Source organism: Canis lupus, chromosome 21 (assembly GCF_048164855.1).
Source record: "Canis lupus baileyi chromosome 21, mCanLup2.hap1, whole genome shotgun sequence".
In the NCBI taxonomy this organism is placed as follows: domain Eukaryota; kingdom Metazoa; phylum Chordata; class Mammalia; order Carnivora; family Canidae; genus Canis; species Canis lupus.
In genome coordinates this window covers 38,291,004-38,312,281 of record NC_132858.1, presented here as the reverse complement: position 1 = coordinate 38,312,281, position 21,278 = coordinate 38,291,004, and the positions used below count along the sequence as shown (strand labels likewise).

General features: G+C 38.7%; 1 protein-coding gene across 12 annotated transcripts in view; it reads right to left on the bottom strand.

Annotated features, from left to right (window-relative positions):
• Window positions 1-21,278, bottom strand: part of MAGI2 (membrane associated guanylate kinase, WW and PDZ domain containing 2) — a 1,329,894-nt gene that overhangs the window by 164,354 nt on the left and 1,144,262 nt on the right. For 11 of the 12 annotated variants that reach the window (XM_072791399.1, XM_072791396.1, XM_072791402.1 and 8 more), the window contains 3 exons: window positions 21,173-21,204; window positions 14,255-14,444; window positions 5,704-5,745 (listed from right to left, as the gene is read on the bottom strand). In XM_072791399.1, the coding sequence (XP_072647500.1) occupies window positions 5,704-5,745; window positions 14,255-14,444; window positions 21,173-21,204 (264 nt within the window). The remainder of the gene's footprint in view (window positions 1-5,703; window positions 5,746-14,254; window positions 14,445-21,172; window positions 21,205-21,278) is intronic. The other variant, XM_072791393.1, reaches the window with a different exon arrangement.

Here is a 21,278-nt window from a genome sequence, read left to right as displayed (position 1 = left end):
TCAAAAACAAAACAAAACGGAGTCAATCACACAGGTACATTTGCATCTATGTATATGTTGTGCAGGAATCCATAACCATTCATGCCCTTTCATGAGTGGATGTACATATAACCAAAGACCTTTCCATTCAACAACTAGTATAAAACTCAGAGAAGACTAATCAATTGGATTTCCATATCCATTAGTCATCCCTTATAAATTGCATTAGCATCCATATTTGAAAGATGAGAACTTAGAAGAATTAGTTGGATTGTAAAAGAAAGATGAAAACTTTGTTCTATAATCAACAAGTCACAATTGGCTTTTGAACTCAATTCATTCCTGGGGTCTACATCATGTATGAACATCATGTATGAAATCACACATTGGGAGTGTGTGCTCCTTTGGGGCTTTGGGACTCCTGGCAGATGGAATAGCCCTACAAAATCATAGCAAGAATAGGTATTCCTCCCAGGGGAGGCAGAAAGGCAAGGGGAGATGAGAAGATGACAGATAATGTCCAACCACTTACAAATCTCTAGAAGTTGTTTATGATTCTACTGCTCACAGCAGTCTCTTCTCTAGGTTACTTTAAGCTTAGAGGACTCTAGGCCGTACATAAAATACATAGAGACCATAAAAAATAAAAGAAAGAATAATATATTTTTGAGATTTAAAATGATAACACTAGTAGAAGTATAACCAGAACTTTCCATCTACTCCTATAAATACTCTCATTTTTGCATCACTGGTAAAGTAAGTGGGAAACTGTTCTTCCAAATGGCCTTAGCATCAATCCATATTACACTGGGAACTCTAAAGGGTATTTACTATGCAATCCATCTTATTTGCTAAATAAAACTTTCCCTCAAGAAAATGCTGAAATTATGACAATCCCAGTAACAGATTTTTTGAGATGTGCCGACATACAAAGGGGTTGTCTTGTGTCAGAGAATGCTGTAATTCCCAGAGGAATTGGAAAGCATTTCCTTAATGAATGACTCAAGACTCTTGTTTTTAGTAGAAAGAATATAGATTTGAGCCTGTTATTTTATTTAACTTTGAAGAACAGATGTGAGTGCAGCATTCATCCTCCTCCCCCTATCTGTTGTATGCAATTTGGTGACATTATGATCTCCTGAATGTGCCCTGACCACTTAGATTTCAAATGTAGAGTGATGTGTGCCAACCATGACATCTTCACCCTCCAATCTTCCAGGCAGAGATGGCTAGCGTCATGGTACATGAACAAATAGAGAGAGGCAAAGAGAGACTTCTTAGAGAAGGACGCCAGCAGACATTTTTACAAATTTCTTTGTTAATTTTGAACACAGACTCAGAGGCTTCAGGGCATGGAAACTTTAGAGACATAGTTAACTGGAAAAAAAAGTTTAAATGATAGATTGTGCCTTAAGGCAGTAGTCCTTTTTTTTATGGGAAAATAAGAGCTTTTAGAAAGATAATTTTTCTGTGGTTTCTTCCTCTGCCCTCCCCCATCCTTTTGAGTCTGGTTTTAAAAAATAACTAAAATTATATGCACAAAGCTGAGAGACATTACTCTTCCCGCCCCCCCCCCCACCGCGTTGTTAGCTCTCTTATAAGATTAAAATGTTTTTGATATCTTCCTTTAGTTGTTCTTTTGGCTTGATAAGACATTTATTTTTATTTTTAAAAATAGTTTATTTACATGTTTGAGAGAGCAGGAGCAGGGGGAGGTGGGAAGGGCAGAGGGACAGGGAGATTCCCCGCTGAGCTGGAAGCCTGACCTTGGGGCTCGATCTTAGGACCCCGAGATCATGACCTGAGCTGAAGTCAGACAGCTGACAGAGCCACCCAGGAGCCTTGGCCTGATGACACATTTAAAATGACGGTATCCTGCTTTGTCTCTTCCCGTTAATGCACGAACATAAAGCAAAGGAATCCAAGGGCCAAGTCTTCACCCCACTGTGAGAGAACATAACAATCCCCTCTCTCCTGATGGTTTGCTAACCATGCACCTGGATGGTTGTTTGATGAAGGAGTGTGGTAAACACCTAGTGGGGCCCAAGTCACTTTGAATGTCACTCAACTGTGCCCCCATCAACATTTTTTTTTGTTTCATATTCTGCTTTCTTGTTTATTTTCTTTCCATGCTCTTTGTTTCCCTTCTTTGCCTCAGCTCTTTTTGGAGAACCATCAGGGATACGCTCATTGGCGTCCAGGCATTGCTTGGACCCAGGAAAGGCAGGGCGTTTTGGATTTGTGTGTTCAATGGCCATTCCTGACCATTGGCGCTTCTTCCTTAGAAGCTGGGTCCCGGGATCCTCAGGCATTATGAAATAAATCATCCGAAGACCTCTGTCTCGGATGGGACCTGCCATGACCACTGTGGCAAACTACCAGAGCGGAATTTGTAAGTCCTGATTTATCCTGGGCTCCCACTAATACTGAAAAAACTAGTAATACTAAAAGCAGCAAATGGTGGCCACGTCCAGGTATAAGGTCAACCACCCTCATAAAAGAGAAAAGCAGAATTTCAAAAGCTGCTTCTTATTTTGCACTAAGGCTCTAGAAGCTTCACATGCTGTATATATCCTTGGTATAGATTTGGAAAGACATGACTTTGTGCACAGTTTTCAAGAAAAGGAAGGGTAACTGAACACAACTGATTAATTTTATGAATGGATTCAAGCTTCAAAAATGCAAAGAATGGCATTTTTATGGATTAATTTGGCACAGGGTATGCCGCAAACATGTCAATTAAATTTTGGTACTTGAATCCCCTTTCATGTTTTAATTAAAATGTAAGTACCATGGGCTTATTATCAGTTTGGCACAGAGAATGAATTCATTCAATTTTTCCTGCTGGAAAGAGCATTAGTTATTTGGCTTTTCCTTGTGAAGAGATCTAGGAAAGAGACTGAGGAAGGAATCAGAAATCAAAAGTAGTTATTAAATATGTCCCTGGCTTCTGAACTTTCAATGCACTCCAGATACAGAATGAGTTATATAGGAATGAGAAAGTTCCTATCCCTTGACTCTCATATTACCATATAGGTAGCTAATACATTTTTTGCTTTAAAAGAACTCTTTCTCTTTACTTTTTCCCCTCATACCTTTGGTAATACGATTGTAGCCAGACACATTTCAGTTCTAGTAGAACCAACTCCCACTCTGTGGTTTTCTCCCTCAGCCTTCAAATAAACTTAGATTTCCCCATACCAAGTACCCCCTTGTGCTCCCCTTTCTGCCTTGGATGAGTAGTCTCTAGTGGGCCTTTGCTTCCTGCTTCCTCATCCTCAATCTCTCATCTGTCACTTACTCTGGCCAGTCTGGCTTCTGCTGCATGGGCATTTCTGAAAGTGCTCCCTTTATGATCCTGATGACATCCTAATGACCACATCAAATGGTCATTTTCTTTTTCCACATTCTGAGTGATTTCTCAGCCTCATTTGGCACTTTTGATGTACCCTTTGTGACTCCTGATTTCATTTGTTTCTAAATAAGGAAAGTTCTCCTGGAAGTGATTCCTACTCTTGGTTTCTGTGATATTCCACACCCTGGTTCTATTGGCTTTGGGTAATTTGTCCATTCAGAAGGCTACGGATGCATTGTTTCTCAGTATTATTCTTCCTTAATGATGGTATAATTATCTTTATCATCTATAATATTTCATTATGCACAGCCTATAGTAGTTGCTAAATAAGTATTTCTTGAATTTCATTGCTCTAAGACACTCACCAATCTAGTATACCAGATAAACTACAGCACTATTCTACTGGGGAGTTATCACTACTTTTCATAATTACATTCTTTAGGTCTTCCTACTAACAATTTTGCCTCTGTACCTAAGTGTCATAGGTAGCTGACATTAATAAATACCTTATAATTATGATAAGTATATCTGAATCAAAAATCAAGACACATAATTTGATAAAGGGCATTTTGTAAATGTGAGAAGTAGTATGGGAGATCCATTTACTTTGGATGTACTCACAATTTTCCAGAGTACTTTGTTATCTTGTGTGGACATTAAATACCATATTTGGATTGGTGCTTTTCCTGAAAATCTGGATTACATAGTGCTATGATATATGCAAACCATTATTATAACTTTTTTCTTTTAACTAATGCATATCTTTTGAAATTCAAAAGTATTGTGCATATATATCAAAGTAATCTATGCTATTAGACAGCTCTTCTTCTCTTCTTTTGTTTTTAAATAAAGTACACTCAGAAGCTGAGATTTCCAAGAAATGTGCTTGCTGTGGCCAATAAACAGAGATTTAGAATCTCAAATTAAATCCTACTTTCATTTTGCAACTGTAATTACTAGGTCTCATTTTCCTTCTGGGCTTAAGATATTCTTTTAAAATTACAAGGATTTTACAGTCAATACATAAGAATAATCATAGTTTAAAAATTTTCAGACCAAGCTGAACAAATACTTTATACATTATTTGAGGACAAAATGCTAAGCAATATCTTCCATATTTTCTACATATCCAAAAAAATGACATGGAAACTTATAGAATGAAATGATCTCAAGCACATATATTCTCCAAGGGGTGTTAGAACATGCTGAGATGGATAATGAGCTGTCATCATGGAAACACTCTAGAGATGTGTGCCATGAGCCCACAGACCTGAAATACTACTATTATTATGAAACACTCTTTTCTGCAATTGTTTCAGTGTTCTGGCTTTCCGTCCAGTGGTCTAAGCAGCTATTCAAAGCACTTTCTAAAAGTAAAAAAAAAAACCTGAATCTTCCTTTTCCTCCTTCACTTCTGTAATAACGTTAAACACTTTAGTCTAAACTAAAATTGGTAAGTATTTTCAGAGCTGTTAGGTCAAAACAATGTTTTTCCTTTTACTTAAGTTAACTGATTATTACTGAAAGCTTGTGAACTATGATATTCTATCTAACTTAAAAGACCATTGAAGTGTTGCATTTTTTAAGTAGCATGGTTGAAAACAATTAAATTGACATAGGTATTTAGTTGATGTGAAAATAATTTCATCCCACGTTAGCAAAATTTCCGGTAAGTTCTTTGGAAACATCTAAATTGGAAATCTCTTGAGATATTCTAGCCAATTTCTATTTATCTAGTCCAGCATGGTCCAATATAAATAAAATGCAAGCTACGTAAGTAATTTAAAATTTTCCAGTAGCCCATTTTAAAAAGCAAAAAGAAATAGGTACAATCAACTTTAATAATGTATTTTAAGCTGGTATATCCAAAATATTATTTAAGCATTCATCAATATAAAAAATTAGTGAGATATTATACATTTCTATTTCTTTTTTGTATCAAATCTTGTAAATCCAGTATGGATTTTACATGTATCTTAAGCATATCCAAGTTCAGAGTAGGCACATTTCAAGTGCCTACTAGTTTACATGTGGCCAGAAGCTGCTGTATCAGGCAATAAGGATTTAGTCAGTCTGATGGCTTTCACTTTTCACTTTTTTCGTTTTCAGTCTAGTCTTTCACTAAAGCATTTTATGAAAGTAATTAGTGAATATGACTCTTGTCCTTTGTCTTTTGTCTGTTTCCTTGGCAGCCACTTAGACCCATCTTGATGGGACTTGCTCTCTACCTTACATATGTATGCATGTGGGTGAATAAAATTAGCACAGTGACTATATACTAATAAACTGATACTACTCAGAAGAATGATTTGTTACACAGAATGGAAGACGTTTCATTCACAGGACTGTGGGTACTGAAGAATACTTGCCAGAGGAATCCATTCGAAAACTGGTCCTTGGTGGCACTTGTTCTGGATGGGAAAATGGGGAATTAAAATTGAAATTCATTTATGGCATTTTAAAATTCATCTTTACTATTTTTTTGTTGCTATTAGAACTCACCCCCAACCTTTGGTGCTCCAATTTAATGATTTTGTTTCTCTAAAATCCATGGAAGTTAGTGGACAAGACATACCCCGTCTCATGTATATGAATATGTCTGTGAATGTATTTCTTTTATATGGATGCAAAATAGAAAGTTCTGAAATTTTTTAGATCAGACTGAGAAAAATAAAAGATCCTCCTTTTCAAACATTGGTTTTGATTCTCATTGTAAAAATTCTTATTGAGAAATAAAGTCAATCCAGACCCCGAGCTATACACAAAATAATTAAAGGCCTTTTAAAATCAGTTTAAGATATTGTGTCATCAAATATTGAGATGAGAAGTAGAAAATTCAATCAATGAGTGTCTTGACTTGTGTCCATTAGTCCAAATATCTTGATACTTATCACTACTTGGCTAGTTGAAGTGATACATAAGTAGTTGGGTTAAATTGGTTTATGTTAGCAATATAGATCCTTCATGAGAATTTTGATATAATTAATCTTTGCTACATATAACATAAAAATTTGTGGACATGAGCATAAAATACTATTTACATACTGTAATATATATGAAGCACTATAAAAATGTGTATTTTATTTTTACATTAATAAAAATTAAAATCAGGTCAGATTCTGTTTGCTTTCTTATTGAGCTTTGTTTCATATAAAGAGTTCTCTACTCTTCAACAATGAAAATGAAATAGAAGCTTTTTGAGGTTGATGATGAGGCAGTGTCACCAACCTTCTGGGTTTCACAGGTGTTCCTGACCACACCCTGCACAGCACCCTGCACCCTCACTCACTGAGGGCAGAATGATCATCCCTGCCAGGTAATTTGTGTTTTTGCAGTAAAACAAATTAGTTTTCCAGAACTGTTATTTCTTTAAAATCTGTTATTTTATTTAAACTGTTATTTCTTTAAAATCTACCATGTATAGTGTGACTGCTTAGGATTATAAACTGAGAAATATTCTTTCATCAGAAAGATAGAGCTGCATCAGGGATAGAAGGCTGTTACCTTCTAAATACTTCCCATTAGTTGTAAAACTGACATTTTATATTATCATAATCTTACTAGGACCTACGTGCCATCCAGCAATTACATTCAGTTTATTGCAGCCCTGATGGTCTCATATTTATTCATGAAAGTACTTTGGGTTGCATTGTCAACTTGTGCTACCAACAAAATGCTTTGACATACTAAATAACTTTCAGTCAAGAACTGATTTTAGAGTTTACTTCTCACATCCTCCCCTGTCTCCCCACCGCCCCACCAACCTCTGTCTGATTCCAGCAACATTATGTTTTGAACTATTGAATGAAATAAATTTATAAGCTATAAGATTGGACCTAATTTCTAAAATATGTGGAAAAATATGCTCCCAACCTTACTATTATTTCACTATCTTTATTACTTAGCTCATGTCATGGTAACTTTCTTTATTAAAAAGGACCTGTTAGAAATACAAATATTACCATAATTGTTTACAAAGCTACCCCCAAAATTCTATTTTTGAAATTAGATTTCCAAATTAAAAATGCACATATTAAAAATGGCAAACACAGCTTAACTGAAATTACCAATCTCCTTTATCAATATATTATAGCTGCAAATAATTATAGCTGCATAATTATTTGCAGGTACACTAGAACTCCAGCTGAAAGGTTTTTTTTTTTCTTTTTCACAGATCAAACCATAATATAAATGATACTAAGGCCAGCAATAATGGTTTTCCCATGAGAAAAAGGTACAGGAAATTAACCTTCATAGTATCATCGAGGACATTTTAAATGATAACGTTATTAAATTTTTTTCTAGCCTTTTATGATTCTAATGTTAAAGTCATTGCTAAAAGTGTCTTAACATTTACGTATCATCTTATTTTAATATTCCACTGAAATAAGATAGTGCACTGGAGAACATTTGTTACGAATATTAGAACATTAAAGCCATTGGACAACAACAATGTCCAAGCAAATGAGGCCAGGGCTTGGTCTAGAAGCATTCAGATGTGCGGTGTTCTTTAGGAAGGCAAGGTGGCCTTTTGTGATCATTTAATAGCTGCCTACAGCTATGGCATCCATGATGCATCAGAACCTTTCTTAAACCTATTGACATTTCCAGCTTGACCCTATCAGATGTTTAATCACTTTGGCAAGGGAGACTGGAACCTGAAAGGCTTAAGCAGAAGCACTTGCCACAGGCTCCCAAGCTCTAGATACTGTGTATCTCCCTTGTGTGATGTGGCTCCATCACCAGTTTCCATTTAGAGTCTCAAGTGCTGTGCTGGGTGGATCACATTTTTATACTATCCCATCTTTCCAAGTAGCTCTAGTGTTAGGATGAGAAACAGTGCCAGCTACAGCTCTTGCTCACTGGTAACACAGAAAAAGCTGTAGAAAACCAGTTTCTTTAGAAATACAACCACCTTTTTGTGATTAGCCATGTTCTATGTGAATTATAATACCTAACAATGAAAGAATTTCACTATGAGCAATGAACAACAGAACCACAGGATAAAAGCCATAGATGTGGAAAATGCAGATATCTTTTTTTGATTGGTTATGAAGTATAATTTCCTGTCAACTATAGTACTAAAAGCCTGTCAAGTATAGTCCGAAAGATCTTCCATTATGCTCTAACTGGCCTATGGTTACTTCTGATTGCTATTTCTGTTGTCATACTCATTGCTTATTATGGGTTAATTCTTCCTAATTTCTGGAAAGAAAAATTGATCATATGAGCTTTTGGAAGACATTCCAGAGGAATTTGTGTTCTAAAGAGATTCCACCATAAGGCACATTACACCATATGGATCCCTGACACTTTTATGACCCTACATTTGAGTGATGTCTTACTGCAAAGGAGCACAGACATGTTGTACCTCATAAATTGTTTATTTATAATAAGCAAGGTTCAATGCGAATAGAAAAAAGTTTGGACAACTTCAGTCATAATTCAACTTGGGTTCACACCAAGGGATAGGATCCTGAGGGAAGGGTTTCAGAGAACAGGGATTTTTCTTCTCTGTCTCCTCTTGTTTTCATCTGCTTGTCGCTCTGGCTTCTGAGGCCGCAGTGGGGAGTGTGCTCAAGAAATGGCCTCATGAGACAAACCTTTCCACTAACCTTTCCTCACTGGTATGAGGTGGGATCTCATTGTGGTTTTGATTTGTATTCCCCTGATGGCCAGTGAGGTGGAGCATTTTCAGATGTGCTTGTTGGCCATGTCTGTCTTCCTCTGTGAGATTTCTGTTCATGTCTTTTGCCCATTTCATGATTGGATTGTTTGTTTCTTTGCTGTTGAGTTTAAGAAGTTATTTATAGATCTTGGATACTAGTCCTTTATCTGATAGGTAATTTGCAAATATCTTCTCCCATTCTGACTTAAAGCAAAGTGAAGCAACAGGATGGAGCCCTCATTCCTAGATCACCAAGTTCTTTAGCATGATCAGAACTTTATTTTGTAATATCCCAAAGAGATTCCAGTTTCTTTGGGAAGTACTTTTATTGCCTTGCTCGGCATCCAGAGGACCTGTCATGACAGTCACTGTTCTGCAATTATGTAAGTATAATCTTTCCTAGGGATAGGAAGACAAACAAAATTACCTCCCTTTTTGGGCCCGTGATTATTGCAATGTTGAATCTGATTTATTATCTGTGAGAAGAATGAGAACTCCACAGCATAATACTTAAATGAGTGAAGTCTTGCCGCCTATTTTCTGCACTTAGCTTGTCATGCTCTAGATTTGTACATATGTACCCTTTCCTGAGTACAGATGGAGTTTGCTGGGAGTCTGGCTAATAGACAAGCCACCATATATGTCTTTACCTCAAATTAGGAATAAAATATGTATGGGCAAAAATTCAGTCAGCCAAATAAGTGAACTTGAAGGAAATTATTTATCCGAGTAGGTACAAAATTTTTTATTCATGATCTATACATTTAGATATATGCTTTTATTGGACAGTAATATGTTATTTCTCTAATAGATTATATAGTAAAGGGAAACCATATAATTCGTCATTCAAATGAGGACAAACTGGAGAGTGAAAGGGAAGCTATTAATAATTCTGCTAGGATGACACAGAGCAGAACTGTCCCAGGCAAACAGGCATGTGCAGTTCCCCCATGCAGTCTCATGGGGATGTAGATTGTTATGAAACTGTTTCTTCTCATATCAAAAATATGTGACACCATCACATGTCGGAAAAGATAGGCAGGAGAAGATGTGGGTGTGGGCACTGAGGGCCTTTAGAAGTAGTTTCTCTTTCAAGGTTAGGAATGGTAAACAATAGTTTATTTTTCAAGATTAGCATACAAAATGGAAAAATGCAAGCTCTTCCTCTTGTGATTGCAAAGAAAATTAGTCCTCCTTTCATGAGAGTTCTGAGAAAAGGACAGGGAAGGGAGAAGTAAAAAATAGCATGGCTTATCCCACTGTGCAAAGGTATGTATTTTCCTTGCTTTCAACTTAAACAAAATGCAAGTAATGGGGACAGCAAGAAGTTAATAATCAACAGAGGCTATTATTGCACAATGAGAAAAGTGACCTTTATTGGAAAGTCTTGAATAGAGATGGGGATGGGGAGATTTTTGCTTTTTCCTGGGAGCTGCTGGTCATGCCAGAAGGTCAATGCATAAATAACTGACATGAAAACCCAAAAAGCTCATTGGTCAAAACCTCTTTTGGGATTTTTTTTTTGGGGGTGGGATATTTTTCTTTTCTATATATACAAGTTTTAAGCTTATGTGGAAATAAGTTAGGAAAAAAAAAATTCTGCACAGCATTTTCCAATAAGGCCTAAGGAGATTTTTGAGAATCAGAAGGTATTTAACAACAAGACGTTCTCCTGATTAAACATCAATTTTGCCCTTGGAATGAGAAACTGTTGGCCTAATTGTCTAATTACCCTTGAGCTGTTGTCTATATTTACTGCACAATTTCGCAGGTTGAAATGTGATGTTATCTGCTGGGTTGTGCTATGCAGTCTCATTCAAGAATCGTCTTCCTAGGCTTTTGTGTCCTCAGCTTCAGTAGAAGTTCTTGCAAGTGGCATTTATTTCTCATGATTTTTTTTTTCTCGTGGAGTGCCTAACAGAGTTCTAGAAGACAGGTGTTGAATGTTTCGAACATTCTTGTTGAGTGATTTGGAGTCTGGAGGTACTACCTCTAGGCATTCTGCCTGCGGCTGTGAAACTGGAAGCGTTGCCCTGCCTGCTGGAAGAGTCTTCATTCTCTCTTCTTTGGTTCCATCTCATCGTAAGATCTCATGAAGACAGGAGGCATTTCTCTCATAAGCATGCACCCGTCATGTTCCATTTCATGTGGCTCTAGTAGCCTATGGTTGTCTTTGTTTGTTTAAAATCACTACATTTTTTTTTCAGGAATACATCTTTATTAAGATGTCCTGTGCATGCACATTAAAATGTCAGCATAATCTAATTATGAGCCAAATGAGGCACAGCAGCATTTACATCATTTGATAAATTTCCATCATTTGCAGGGGACTGGTGACTTGAATCAAAATACTTCTTGACAGCCTTGATATAACAAACATTCTGTAGCTCTGTACACCAGGAGCTGGTGGGTGGAGGTACATCCTTTCTTTTTTGGTTACTGCAACCCAGTTTGGAATGTGAATGCAAAATATCTCTTTAGCCATAGACCCAGTTGTAAGGGGAGATACCATGAGGTTGCTATAGGCCATGGAGAATGTCAAAAGGCTTGGTTTAGACAGCTTCTGGTTGGGATTCCCTCCCATACTTTCCCTGGTCCCCACAGATATTTCTCCCAGGAAAAAGTTTTCAGGGATACAAGGATAAACAGAGTGAAACCTAAATGTTATGCATGCGAGTCAAAGGAATAAGGTGTGGTTCGCATCCAAATTTTGAATATAGTTCCTTTGTATGGATGCAAACATTTCATGATCATTAAAACAAAAAAAGAAAACTATTTGAAGATGATGAGAAATACACTGAGCTTTCCCTCAATTTATTTAAAAAATATTTTCTGGCATTCCAAAAACGTGAGAGAATGAAACTTTTTTCATAATTGGAAACAAGGAATGTAGAGAGGGCAACGGGCTGCGTTGTTCTTTCTAGACACTTGCATGTTCACAAGCAGAGTGAGCTGATCACCTATCCAGAGACCTGAGAAAGTAGCACTGCATTTGTTTGGTTTCCTTAATCTTCAGCGTAGAGCTTTGCTTACCCTGACATGATTTCCCTGTTTCTTTCACACTCCATTTAGTGTTACGAAATAGCATGATACAAAAGCAAAGGATGGGAAAGAAAATGAGCTTGCCCTCTTTTGGCTTCCTAAGACCTGTGACCCTGAAAACATTGCTGTGACCTCAGAAACATTAGAGAGCTGACAAAAACATAAAGGGGGGACACCATTAGAGCAGAGGCAGCAGTGGGATCAGTGGGGGCACTGATGGGCGGAGGTGGGCTGGGGTGGGAGTCAGGCTGTTGGTTGTTGACGTGGCTGTGGAAGCAGAGGGGATAAAGAGCTCCCAGGGGAGGACTGGAAAAGAAAGGTATGGGAGGTTAAGGTGGATTGGTTTGCTTGGATTGTTCCAGGTAAGCAGCGGCAAGGCAATGAACAGAGACAGCATTGCAGGGGCTGGATAAAGAAATCAGAATTCTTTTAGGGTTGAAAAGAAGGTCATGTGCAATCCCTGCTCAGAAACTGAGGGCATCACAGTATCAGGCGCCATGAAGGGAAGAGGGAATAGATGCCAACATTGCCTTTGTCCTGAAACTACAAAAGAACGGGAGCAAATGATTAACGGAGGGACAGAAATAGGAGGAAGCATCATCCTGAAGCTCCCTAAAGGTAACCAAAATTTTAAACAAGCCAAGGATGTGACAATATTTTAATCTGCAATGCATTCTATCCTCCAAGTTAGAAAGAACTTCTAGTGCATCTTGATATCTACACCTGTTTACACTTTTTCTTATTTGCTCAGTTAAATTTGTAAGAGCAAGGCGTATTACTCATCTTTGGTATCTCTCCACAGAGCTGAGAGTAAAGTGGGTATTCAATACATGCTTGGATATGGAAGCAGAAAAGCCATTAAGAACTGTGTTCAAATCTCTTCAATTTTTTTTTGTTTGCTGAGCATTAATATCCTGAATTTACACCCTACGTTATATAGCTAAACACACTACTTTGTTCTTACTCTATCACAGCAAAGGCATTCTGACTACACAATCCTTTAAAGACATTTCAGCTGTTCACCCAGTAGCCCTGTCATAGCTGATTATTTAAAATAAAGAGGTGTGTGGGGGGACGGGGTTCATTTTGACAAAAAAGGATTTCTCAGTGCGAGCCCTGCTGTCCTAACTATTTTATCAATGAAAATTGCTTTTACAGAGAGTTGTAGAGGCTGGGGAAAAGGCATTATGTCTCCTCTTTCCCTTGCCAGTTGGGTGCATAATTCTCAGCCCGAGTTCATAAAGAATAAACAGATTTCAGATCCTCTGTGGTCACACACAATTTAAAACCTGCTATTTATGTTTCGGATGTTAAAGCTGGAGAGAAGACACTGGCGGAACACAGAGACAAAAGGAGTCAGCAGACTGTAAAAGGCAACACGGGGGACCAAACACTTCTCACTAGGCTAGGTTTCTTGATCCATTTACTTAGTTTATACTGCACATTTCTCTCATAGATTATACATTCATGCCATTCAGATTCCCGGCCTCTAACATTTGGAAGAGATGACCTGTCAGATGGTGGAAAGAGGCACAAGGAATGTACATGCAATATTAAAAGCCTTTGTTTTCTAATATTTATAAAGTGCAATGAAATAATTTTAGAGGACCTTCAAACAGGATGACAAGCGCATACACGATATTTTGTTTTATGACTGAATGGGCCCCACAGCATTAAAGGGGCCCCACTCTGTTAAATAAGAAGCAGAAGTTTGGGGTAGAGATGATTGGCAGCTGGCTCTGTGCTGTTTTCAGAACCATTACTTTCATGGATTGTGAGTTGGAAGGACATGGCTAACATTGACTCACGGCCCTAAATCTTCAATGATTGCATTCAAGGCCCTAAGAAAAAAATCTAAGCTGCGGACTCAAGATCAGATTACACATAAATATCCCAACCATTTATCTTATTATTTGGTGACTTGAACAAAACTATCTTCTTCCGCAACCCCCCGCCCCCGTCCTCCCCACCAAATACATTCCTGATTTTCCTCAGGGGTTTAGGGGGAAAACCATAGGAAATAAAATATAAAACCAAAGGATATGAATTTTTTTTTTTAAAGAAAAGTTTAGACCAGCTGGCTCTACTTTTGAGATACTTTCTGAACCTCAGAATATCAACTCATGCCCGATCATCTCAGCTTCAATATATCCCTTGGCAGGGCTTCAGCCATTACTAATGTACCCTTGTTTTATGTGGCTTTCACTTACGCCTACTTTCATAAATCGCTCTAGATTTCTCATAGAGCTCGTAGGGGTCAGGCTTCCTTGGGTCAAAGGCCTCTGTTGAGTCAGGAAAAGAAGTTCTGTGGAGGGTGGGTGGGAAGGGCAGGTTCTGCGGGATGGCCGGAGCAGATAGACTTGTTTGAGGACTGCCTTGGTTCTCCCAACGGTCCATTATCTGGAAGGCAAAAGAGAACAGAAGATGGCTGATGGTGAATTCCTCTTTGTCACACACCACAACCCTCACCTTTAAATTAGACTCTCTTGCCCCGTGGACTTTCCTTAGACTCTCTTGCCCCTTGGACTTTCCTTAGTTAGACTCTCTTGCGCTGTGGACTTTTCTTCCATGAAACATTTGCAACTTTGGAATAAGTGTGAGGAAAGACTCTATGTCTCTGGCTAAAGTACTGAAGACTGTACTCAATACAAGTGGTTGCCTGACTTCGGAATGCAAACTGACATAACCTTGTGACCTAGTGCTGGTCATCTCCAGCAACTCACTTAATCTCTCTGAGTGTTTTTTCCTCCTCCACAATAAAGATGACATGTGTCTCAAGATAACTTTGTATGTAAGTGTGGAAAAATGTGTGGTACTGGCCCTGAAACATTATGCCATTTTTACTAAAACAAAAGAGAATAAAGTAGTCTACGTGTATTCTCTTGACATCTATTCATATCCCAATAATCTCCTATACCCGAACATTTGGGGTCACTTTCCTTATAGTTTTAAGTAATAATGCGACCACCTGGGATTTATGAATTGTTCAAAGTCTTCTGTGAAGCCTCATTTACTTCTGATCTGGCAGTTTCTTTCCCAAAATGCTACTGCTGATGTTGCTACCACTACAGTTTATTAAAGATCTCTAGAACACTTCCCAGTTTACCATGTTTTCTCACACACGTTTATCTTCTTGGATCCGCACCATGGCTCCATGAAGTAGATAAGGCAGGACTAGTGTCCTTTTATCAAATAGAAAGCCAGGTTAACTGAGAACACCTGTTTGTACCACCAACTTCACCTTCATTCACTAGTCAACTGATTCAAACTCAACTTATTCTTTTCTGCTTTGGATAAACCTACTTTGTGTAAAACTTAGACTAGGCTATCCTTATGTCTAAAATTCTCCATTGGGTCAGCATGGTCTTCAGCTTAAGGGTTAAACTCCCTACAGGGGCATTAGTAGCTCCTCATGACCCAGTTTCTGTTCACTGTTCTCATACTCACTCATAGTCTCTCCTCTCATTCCCCAGGACCCATCAGACTCTCTCCTGCCTCTGATCTTTTGTGTACCTTCTTAATTTCTCCTTCTACTTACAAAGTTTACCCATTTCTCCACTTTTTCCACCTCCCTTCCTCCCTTTACCTGGGGGCTACTAGACTCAGATAAGATGTGTTTTCTAAAAGGCCTCTGCTGGCCATTTTTTTTTTTAAGATTTTATTTATTTATTTATTTATTTATTTATTTATTTATTTATTTATTTATTTATTCATGAGAGACACACAGAGAGAGAGAGGCAGAGACACAGGCAGAGGGAGAAACAGGCTCCCTGCAGGGAGCCCAATGTGGGACTTGATCCCGGGTCTCCAGGATCACGCCCTGGGCCGAAGGCAGGCTCTAAACTGCTAAACCACTCAGGGTTCCCTCTGCTGCCCATTCTTAAACTGGTCACACATCCCTCCCAGATGCCTCACAGCACCTCAATCTACCCCTCACACCCAACGCTAATGATGCTTAACTATTATGGCAAGACTACCTATGTCTCCTCAAATAGAGCATGGTGGGGACAGATCCTGCTGGGGACACAGTCTTTCTCATTGTTGTATTACTGACACATAATAAGCTCAGAAAATGTTAATGTAGTGAATGAATGAAATCATCAATAAAATATGGTCAGCTGTTCTTTTTTCCCCTAATCTGGCTAACTTATAACTGTTCTTTTTTTTTTTTTTAAACATACAAACAAACAAATTAGCTTTGACATACACTGTTTTGAGGTTGGCAGGATTACGACTCTTTATCCCTTATTGCACTGTTCTGCTCTTGTTTCCATGCTGGCTATATTGGTTAGGGCTCCTACACCAGCTCTGCTTTGTCACTTATAAATATTTTAAGGTTGGAGGGAATGTGATGTGCCAGGTACCTACCATGCATGTCACTCTGTAAAACAAAGTTCCCTGTGACTTACTCACCTAGCTTAAGCCGTGGCAGATATCAAGTGAGCCAACAAACTATGGAAGAAATGAGTCACTGACCCATCTCTCAATAAGACGGATACCATGGTCTGAATGATTGGGTCCCTGCCCAAATTTATATATTAAAATTCTAATACCTAAGGTGATGGAACTAGGAGGTGGGACCTTTGGGAGGCAATTGGGTCATGAGGATGGAGCCCTCATGAATGGGATGAGTGCCTTTATAAAAGAGACTCAGAGTCTAGAAGACCCTTCTGCCAGGTGAGGTTGCAGAGAAAAGATGGCCATCTAGGAAGTGGGAAATCACCAGACACTGAATCTGCCAGGGCCTTGATCTTGAACTTCCAGCCTCCAGAACTATGAGGAAAACTTGCTGTTGTTTACAAGCCACCCCATCTATGGTACAGCAGTGTGAAGGGGCTAAGACAATTGGCTTAATTTAGCTTGTTTTCTATACGGGCTACTGACCAAGATTTCATTTTAACAAAGTTTCTAAACCTAAAGAGGATGGAAAATCCTAGTTGAGCTCAATTCCCTAATATTGAACATAACCTCAAGAGTGTGAAGAGGTCCAGCAGTGGTCAGCAGCAGATCCTGGATGCACCCAATTTGTAACTCTAACGGGAGTGCTTTTTACAATAATTCATTGAGTGGAATAACTGGCAAATTTGTTTAGAATTTTGGCTAATATTCTGCTCAGTGGACTTTTTGCTCCCATTTAATAAAAATCCTTAAATACACACTTCATAATTCATTTGATAGCAAAATTCATCTAGGAAGCCATTCTAGGTTCTTTGGTCATCCACTCTGTGTCTTTGCTATGATGAGCAGACCCACATTTGTGGCTAAAGTCATATTGTTTTTTAATTTTTCACTTAAAACGACTGGCTTTAGGCACCATGTGGATGCATTTTGGCTGTGACTTTCTCCCTTCTGCTTCCGAACATAAGGTACTAAATTCTAAACAGTAAATAATTTAGATATGTGGACGGAGTAGCTGTAGAATAGCCACACAGGTCCTGCTATGTGTTGTTCATGCGCAGTCATTGGAGCAAACATGCTTCCGGTGAAATATTAGTATTTCTAAACAACATTCTTAAAACTACAGAACAAATAATGCTTTGGGCACTCTTGGGAAGGCTACTGGGGCCGAGTGACAAATTCTACAATTTCTGTAGCACAGAAACGAGGGAATTAGTCAAGAGTCCGGTTTATGCTTAGTAAAGCATTCACAACATCTTGCTGTGACATTCATCAACCCTTGAGTCACTCTGTCAGGGTTTCTTAAAAGACTGTAGAGCAGAAAAATCACTGTGCCCATGAAATTACTGAAGAAGCAGACTTGCAGTCCTAGAGCTACCCCCCTCCCCCAACTGAGTTATTTGTTGGCTTTGGCCCAAAAGCCCATGAAGCAAACCACTTGCCCTGGGATCAGAGGTCACCCTCTGTTCACTGGGGCTGGTGTGCTGATCTAATAGCCTCCTTTCAGGGTACGCTTTGTTGACTTCTTACTTTCTTAGAAAACTGGTCTCTGGACTTCTGCTTTCCAGCTGGGACACTCTGCTCATTTGTTCCTCTCAAGCTTCTTGAACACCCTAGATTCTGATCCTGTCCTGTTGCTCAGGCCCTTGGCCTCACTTGTTCCACCCAGTGGCTCTGGCAAGACATTTACTTCTCCTGGCTTCTGAATGGGCCTTGTACAGTCCCAACTATGTCCATGCCTAGGCAGCTCACTAGTGTAAGGAAAAACAAACATGTAGTTGTTTTCAATATCTGGGAGAAACCTTGTGTCTCTGCTAGCCTCAGTGAATGAATGAATGCCTCACTGTACGAAGGTATAGTCACTGAATTATCATCAGACAGAGTGGACATATAGTCCACAACAGGGCCTTGCATGGAAGATAGGAAAACCCAATCATGATGTGGTTAATTTTTGACTCCCCATCCTGATCTAGGGGTCACACTGAGAGTGGATGGCTTGTGAATAAGGCGGTGCCCCACCTCCCAGGAAGTGCTCCATTTAGAATCTGTTTGCTTTCTATAGAAGCTGGCTGGGATAGACTAAATGCACCCCCTCATTATTTTAGGGCAGGGCTGGCATATGAAGGCGTTTGGTTTGATTCTATACTTGAAGAATGAACTTGGATCCCTTCCAGATGGAGAGCATGAGAACTCACTACAATTAGAATACTACTTGTCACAAAGGAAATAACGATCTCAACAAGGATTAGCTTGAGATGTAGATCAGTAGGGACAGAAGAGGGTCAGAAAGTGACACAGGACCAGGAGAAGGAGAGATCTCACTCAGGATAACGTTTCCTTATCCTGACTACAGATGTCCTCAATCCTTCTCAGAGGAGAGAGTCTATAAATCCATATACTGTGGGCATATATTTATATATTTGTTTAAATGAATACTTTAGCAAACTATGTTCACTTTATAGAGTCATTGATTTATTAGGGTTTCATGCATGGAGGGTCTGCTTTCTGGGATGACAGTACTTTATATTTCTCTTTTATTCTCCTAGAGGTTTTATCTATTGATTTGAAAGAGAGCAAGAGAGCTGGAGCAGAGGGGAGGAGCAGAGGAAGAATCAAACTCCCCACTGAGTGGAGAGGCTGCTGTGAGGCTTGGTCCCAGGACTCCAGGATGATGACCTGAGCTGGAGGCAGATGCCCAACTGACTGAACCACCCAGGTGCCCCAGTACTTTATATTTTTGAGCTCAATATGTAGAGGCGCTGTTTTAAGCAACTTACATGTACTGGTAAGACTCTTCATGATGACTATGTGAGTGGGGTACTATTCTTTTCCCCATTCTACAGATAGAACTTGAGATACTAACAACCTAAGTGGCTAGGTGAAGGTCATATAGCTACTAAGGAGAAGAAGCAAAGTTTGAACCCAGGCAGTATGCTTTCAAAGCCTGGACCCCAAAATGTATATCACACTGCTTCTCATTACAGTCTTTGGTCTAAAGAGCTTCTGCTGGATCCATGGAGGACGTTGAGTTGACAGTCCTATATCCTCACTCAGCCTAGAACCTGGAAGTCCAAGCCTTAGCTTTTGTAGGAATGTGTGGGGTTCAGGATTAATTGTAAATTGAGTTCTATAAAACCTTTTTTGGAATTATTGACTATGGATGTAATTACTGTAATGACAGAAAATGCTGTAATTATGCCAAATGGCATAATTTGTGTAAATGTGGTACATATAAGGAAATCACTAAATTGCATAATTGTAGCACCATGATGAAGTTGCAAGGCTCCTTGTTAAATTAGATAAAGATGTGTATAACCACAGAGCACAGATTAACTTTGGTGATGAAAGGAAGAAATTATTTAAATTTTGGCCAACCAAGATAAAACAAATTTCATTTTAAACATTTTAAACTCCCCTCTTTTCAAACTCTGTACCTCACTAAATGGTTTACTAAACCCAAATAGGTCCAGGTTCCCCATCAGATATTCTCTGTGGCCCAGACGAAGCCAATCCTAAACGAGGACATGGTTGGTGAGGACATCCTGCCCTGACAATCAGCTCTTCATCTCTAGCTCCCGGTTTCCTTATGTCTTTTTGAGAGAAACCTGGAGCTGGGGCATATGACAGGGCTCAATTATACTTTATTTTTACATCTTCAAGCCATTTCAGTGCTTGTTATTTAGTTAAGCCAGTTATTGTACTTGAAAAGTGTGCAAAATCGTATTACCTCCCTTTATAAAATGAGAGAATCAAGAGGTTAAATATTCTCTCAGTAAAAGAAATAGGAAAAGCATAAATTAATTCAAGAATTCCCTACTCACTGGCCAGACTTGGGGCCACTTTCATCTGAGCTCCTCAAAGTGGGAGGGAAGAAAAGGAGTAGGTGGGGGAAGTGATTCCCTGAGTTTTATTTTTGACTGGAATCACTTTGCTGTGGTTCTTTTCTAGCTGTGGGTTATAGACACCCCAGGTAGGGTACAGCATTCTAGCACAGCATGAAATGGGATCCCAGAAAACCAGTGCCAGCTCTGGGAACTTGGACAGTTACTAGTTTCAATCTAATGGAAAGTAAAAATTAGGTCTAATTGTGAAGTCGACTTGGCTAATCTAGCCACACAAAAAGTATTAAAATCCATCAGCCTCCTGTATTGGCATCAAAATTTCAGGCTGATTCACTAGGAAACTAGACCCAGAGAGTTTGCGTGATGGAGAAGAGTACCAGCTTCTAAAGGAGATTCAGAAGTTGAATGATTGCCGGGTCTGCTGGAATATGTATGTCTCTGCAATATTCACACACAGAGTTAGAATATACATTAAAATGTAAACATAAATATGTACAGAACTGAATTTCTTATGTCCCAGATGTAATTTATAGGTCAAGACCTCTAGGCCTATAATTTGCATTGTTTATAATAAATCCATGTTATACACTATAGTTATTTCTGACAGGGGAAAAACAAAAGGTCTCTGCAGTACACCACACTGAACAGTGTTAATACTCATTTTCTAAGTATATTAAAAAAACAGGAAGTATTGCCTTACAGGAAAGTGAGACAAGTTATTTTGCATTTGTGTGACAAGTACAAGACAAAGGGACACAGGATTTGTTCTTTTGACATCATAGCATCTCGGAGGTAAAAGAGATTTTGAGGTCACCCAATTAACTCTTACTTAATGGGACTGCAACAGTAACTAGAAATCAAGAAAGAAGCATAATAATTCCAACTTACAGGCTTTGGAGTTTTCCATGGAGAAAAGAAACCTGTAATAAAGAAAACAATATTTGAACTTTGAAAATATAACCTGCTTACCACTTACGGGTGTCATGCTATTAAG